Below are 6,000 nucleotides of genomic sequence, written 5' to 3'. Positions count from 1 at the left end.
TGGAATCCAGGAAGTGATCACCTTGCGTCCTTAGCAACCTGCCGGTGACGTCAAAGCTCCACCCCCAGAATCTCTTTGTGGGAGGGATTCCCCGTTCGGGTTCGAGTTCAGCCGAATGTTGCGTAAAGTTCGGCCGAACTTGCCGAACCCGAACACCGTTGGGTTTGCCCATCACTAGTTACCCGTAATTTCATCCATGAAGTGTTTCTGAACACCACCAGCCCTGATCAAGATCCAGATTACTAATTCAGAGCATCGCCCTAAGACAACACTTTGAGCAATTTTAAGCACACTACTTTGGTCCACCACCATAAAATGCCCCAGAGGTTTTTTAAAAAATATATATATGTGTATATAACTGCTTTGACTCTTTCCCATCTGACTATAGCAGAGGAGGATAGAACAGGCAAGACTGTCCCTAGTATAGATAGTGCTTTAAACATCCGCATTTTGTCTTCCCCCATACTAATAATGAAATACTGTACATCTTTCTATCCCATTTATCACTTATTTGCCTGGGTTGTCTCATTTCTTCAGTGCTTTAGAAACATAGAAACATAGAAGTCTGACGGCAGAAAAAGACCTCATGGTCCATCCAGTCTGCCCTTATACTATTTTCTGTATTTTATCTTAGGATGGATATATGTTTATCCCAGGCATGTTTAAATTCAGTTACTGTAGATTTATCTACCAAGTCTGCTGGAAGTTTGTTCCAAGGATCTACTACTCTTTCAGTAAAATAATATTTTCTCATGTCGCTTTTGATCTTTCCCCCAACTAACTTCAGATTATGTCCCCTTGTCCTTGTGTTCACTTTCCTATTAAAAACACTTCCCTCCTGGACCTTATTTAACCCTTTAATATATTTAAATGTTTAGTTGCAAATTGGGTTCCATTCTGGTTAAGTGTCTGCTAGAAGTGAAGCATAGCAATATGAAACAAGAAACCATTGTGGCACCAAACCCAAACAAAAGGACTAGCATTTTTTTAAAAAACAAAACACCACCTCTAATTTTGGTTACCCATCAAAGGCTCGGTAGCTGACTTATGATCTTGCTTTCTCCCTTCAGTTTGGATCTGATCTTGAGCAGATGCTGCCTCCGCTGGAAAAGTCAGCCCAGTTGCCACCAGGCTTGTGTGGGTCAGAGACAACTGAAAGTGGAGGCATTACTATCAAATCAGAGATCCTGAGCCCCTCCCTTCAGCCCAGCACTGCTGCAAGAACTCCGACTGGGATGAGCTGTATGTACTTCCGAGTCTTTTAAATATATTCTTAGTAGTGTTTCCTGTGGCTGATAAACTGTAGTCTAGTATTGCTTGTGCTTAAGATGTTTAGGGGTTGATTAAAATTGAAGTTTCCTTCTAAATCACCTCTGTTCCTTTGTTAAAATCAAATTTGTTTTGATAATGTTTAATCTAAACCATTTGTTTTTCCGTGGGATTTCAAAGTTGCATTTTCAAGACAATAAGGTTGATTTTTGAGGTATGGTATGTTTGCAAAGTATCAGATACTGACTAAAAGTCAGGTCCTATTAAGATGCTGAAACAGCAATAGTTCATTTAAAGATGTATTTATAATAATAGAGAAACAAACATTTATTTGGTCACATATATAATGTGGATAGTTTGATTAGAAAGATCAATGCACCTATTTAATCTTATTGTTTTAATGGAAGCAACATATTCCATCAATCAGCAATTCTTCTTCATCCTCAACCCTGTTGTAGAATTATCAGGAGAAAATGAATTGCTTGTTACGAAGCCCTTGTGTTCCACAGTAAAATCAGTTCATGCAATCAAACTGAGATGACATTTTAATTCAGGTCAACGTGTGCTAAGTTGGCACAAGTCAAAGTGCTTAATCCATAGTTTTGCCAGCTATTAAGTAGTCCATTAACTTCTCATGCAGTGTGTGCCCTGACACTGCTTAGCCCATATTTGACATTTTTTAAGCTACCTCCTAAATTCTCAGCCAAAATTCTCTCAAAACTTACTAAATAGTTTATCTTCTTCAAGACCTCAGTTATGGAATATTAAATGTGAGTTTAATCTTTAAGGCCTAAGGTTTATAAAGAAATATTTCTATTATGCATAATTGGTTTATATAATTTTCAGTATTGTTTTCCTTTGTTTTTATATACAGTGGTACCTCTACCTAAGAATGCCTCTACTTAAGAACTTTTCTAAATAAGAACTGGATGTTCAAGATTTTTTTATCTCTTCTCAGGAACCATTTTCCACTTACAAACCCGAGCCTCTAAAACTGTAACGGGGAAAGGCAGGTAGAAGCCTCCATGGGGCCTCTCTAGGAATCTCCTGGGAGGAAAGAAAGCAGGGCCTCTCTAGGAATCTCCTGGGAGGAAACAGGGCCAGAAAAGGTGGGGAGAAGCCTCCGTGGGGCATCTCTAAGAATCTGCTGGGAGGAAACAGGGCCAGAAAAGGTGTGGAGAAGCCTCTGTGGGGCCTCTCTAGGAATCTCCTGTGAGGAAACAGGGCCTCCACCCTCCCTGTGGTTTCCCCAATCGCACGCATTATTTGCTTTTACATTGATTCCTATGGGAAAAATTGCTTCTTCTTACAAACTTTTCTACTTAAGAACCTGGTCACGGAATGAATTAAGTTCGTAAGCAGAAGTACCACTGTATACAGATTTTTATATGGTTCTTATTTCTGTAGACTCAAGGCAATTAGTAGCCAAACCATAAATATATAAATACTCAGAAAACTGCCAATTAATAAGATTTAAAAACCTTAACTAAGTAATGGTGGCCCTCATATCATTAGCATCCAATTGCTCTGGGGAGAAGGAGATGATTAAATTAATGATCAGTTTTCTGAACTCTGACAATTTAGGTCATCATGGCAGTTTGGAACTTCAGTGTTCAGAGACAGCTTATTAATATCATTAGCTGTGGAAGTGTTATGCCCGTGTCTTCTTCATTACTGAGGACTACAAGATTCCTTTTTATTTTTTAGACAGCTAGCATAACAAGCTATGGGTCTGCCCAGGACACTTCAACCTGGTATTGAACTTAGCCTGTGTTGGCTTTAAGGTAAAGACCACTGGCCTTCCAGTTATAAGGCAGATACATTATTTAAAACCCATTTGATATAGCAGTAAAAGAAATTGGACTGGAAGCTGGGAGACTGTGTTATAATCCTGTCATAGGCATGGAAGCCTTTAGACCAATTATTCCCTCTCAGCCATAAGAAGGCGGCAGTGGTAAACCGCTTCGGAAAGTGTTGCCAAGAAAACTGCATCGGCTTCTCCACGTAGTCACCATAACTCAAATCTGACCCAAAGGACTCAAATAAAACAAAATGACTTAGTAAGTTTATGAAGCTCTTGGACATGCAGTATATTACTAGGCTGCTTTGCTGGCTGGCCAGCTAGGTTTTTAATCATCATTTCTGCTCTTTAAAATGAAGAGAGAGCGCAAGAGGGCAGCAAAAAATAAATTTGGTAATGCTAAATTGCTTGATGACCTAGAAGTGATCCTTACTTTGCCATTAGCAACCAGGGAAATGCTGAAAGCCTGTATTGAGCAAAATCTTGGCTGGGTGACTTCTTTGTGTCCGATTTTATAGTGCCTTATAACTAAACCAGTAAAATACATAAAAGGCCTGTCACAAGAAGTAATTGTTTGCAGGATTTCATACTTAGCGAAATACACTAGCGCTGGGCTTATTGCTAGCTGCGGAAAGAAAAGGCAGGATGCTGCATTAGGAGAAATGAGTTTTATGGACCATAGTGCTCAGGCACAAGGCACATGTCAAAGAGCGGTTTTTGCTTTTCCCTAACTGCAGAAATTACAAGGTGGTTTGAAAAAGCTGTTCACCTCTTGGTTGTCTTAACTAATCATTTCTGCTGTCAGTTTTTTGATGGCTTCATAATGCAAGTATAGTAATATGTAGCTCATTCAAACCTGTTAACCTGTGCACTAAAGGTTTTACTCCGTTTGAAGCTTTGGAAAACCCAACTTTTAAAAACTACAATAGTTTTTATGGTGGGGTTCATTCATTTTGAGATAGAAGGGGTTTTTTTTGTTAGATAATTAATTAAGACGATATGAATCCCACATAATTAGTATTACAAAGTGGAATGCAATAAGTATTGTTGTTCTTTTTATTAACATTCTTATTACTTGTAGGAAGCATGCAAACCTTCGGATTAACAGATATTTTCTACCTGATAGAATCATCTTGTATTATTTATAAGTTTGCAAATGCTTTGTATATAGAGAATTATCTGTTTAGTTTTTTGGAATCCCAATAACATAATTGCAAACATGGTTATAGGATTGAAGGTTGAAAACATTTTTCGGCAGTTAGAGCTAGATAAGTAAATCTCCGACTTCAATTAAACCTCTGATAAATTTTGCAACATTTTAAAAATGAAATTTGGCTTCATGTATCTCATACACTTTTTATAAAAGTGAATAGTAAAAGTTGCCTACTTTCAACTGCTAAGAAAGCCTTAGCAGTTGAAAGTAGGTAACTTTTACTATTCAGGTTTTAACATTATTCAGTACTAATTTTTCACAATCTCTTTTCTGCAACATTTTAAAAATGAAATTTGGCTTTATGTATCTCATACACTTTTTATAAAAGTGAATAGTAAAAGTTACCTACTTTCAACTGCTAAGAAAGCCTTAGCAGTTGAAAGTAGGTAACTTTTACTATTCAGGTTTTAACATTATTCAGTACTAAGTTTTCACAATCTCTTTTCTGAAACAGCGAAGCAATATTTGAGAATGTAACAAAGAATAGAAGCTGATAGAAGAAATTCACATTTTAGCTGTTAGATTTTCCTTCCAACTAGTTTCCGCTTGTAGTTTAAATCTATCCCTGTTTGTCTTATTGAACCCTGAAAATATGGGGTTTGGTTCCTTTGATTAAAGCAAAGGAATTTTTATTAATTGTTGAGTGGCAAAGAGAGCCCTCTGATGGTTTGTATAGGAATTCCAGACAGTAGGTTCAATACCAGAACACAGTATGGTCATTTTCAGTAGCTGTATGATTTTGCACTGTGGGTTTTAAAGCTTTTTTAATTAACAATATTCTTTATATGAAAAAAATATTTAAGAAAGGTCAAGGCCACATGCCTGGCTCGAATGTCAATTTATACAACCTCGACCTTCTCTATCTAATATCACTGCTGGTCGTATTCTTTGGTTGACCAAAACAGGGAAGTTATATGCTCCTTTCTGAACTGATTTTTTCCTGTTCTAGCTGTTAATGGTGGGCAGGGAATGCAAACCGGACGGTCCCCATTTGAATTCTGTGATCCAATGGAGCCAGTTCAGCTACGGACAGCACCTTTCCCTGCCACAAATGGCAGCAGCCCACATCATGGCTTGCCATCGGAACAGGGCAGGGGGGCAGTACCGGGCCCAAGTCCTTTTCAACCGGATACTGGTATGTGCTTTTAGTATGATGAATGTAAACCTCTATTTCTAAGGTCTATCAATATAAAAAAACAATTGCTTTTCCCAATAGCTCTTTCAGGGAGATCGACCTATTAAATAATAACTTAGCTCCTTGATGGCGAACCTGTGACACGGGCGCCATAAATGGCCCATGGAGCCATATCAGTGGGCACATGAGCTCAGCTGATTTTCAAGCTTTCTGGGCCCACTGGGAGTCAGGAAACAGCCTGTTTTCAGCCTCTGGAGGGGTTGGGGAAGGCCCGTTTTTTGCTCTACCCAAGCTCCAGAGCCTTTCTAGTAGCCTAGGGAGAGCGAAAATGGCCTCCTTCGCCCCGGAGGTCTTCAAGTTCTTCAATGGGCCTTCAGGTTCAAGCAGAACTTGTTGTACACCGCCCAGTCCGTAACAAGTTAGTTGGGCAGCTTAAAACTCAAAGAAATTAAATTAAACTAAATTAAACGTGGCAAATGGGCCATTTTCTGCCACCGAAGAGCCTCCATGGGTGTGTGCGGAAGGCTGTTTTCGCCCTCCCCAGGCTCCTAGAAAGGCTTTGAAGTCTGGAGAGAGCGAAAA

At 38.9% G+C, this 6,000-nt stretch overlaps 1 protein-coding gene across 4 annotated transcripts in view; it reads left to right on the top strand.

Annotated features, from left to right (window-relative positions):
- Positions 1 to 6,000, top strand: part of NCOA1 (nuclear receptor coactivator 1) — a 426,703-nt gene that overhangs the window by 385,195 nt on the left and 35,508 nt on the right. For all 4 annotated transcript variants that reach the window (XM_070734872.1, XM_070734876.1, XM_070734874.1 and 1 more), the window contains exons 13-14: positions 1,071 to 1,242; positions 5,233 to 5,418. In XM_070734872.1, the coding sequence (XP_070590973.1) occupies positions 1,071 to 1,242; positions 5,233 to 5,418 (358 nt within the window). The remainder of the gene's footprint in view (positions 1 to 1,070; positions 1,243 to 5,232; positions 5,419 to 6,000) is intronic.

This window comes from Erythrolamprus reginae, chromosome 1, assembly GCF_031021105.1.
Source record: "Erythrolamprus reginae isolate rEryReg1 chromosome 1, rEryReg1.hap1, whole genome shotgun sequence".
NCBI classification, from domain to species: Eukaryota; Metazoa; Chordata; class Lepidosauria; order Squamata; family Dipsadidae; genus Erythrolamprus; species Erythrolamprus reginae.
This window is presented reverse-complemented; position numbering and strand designations above follow the sequence as displayed.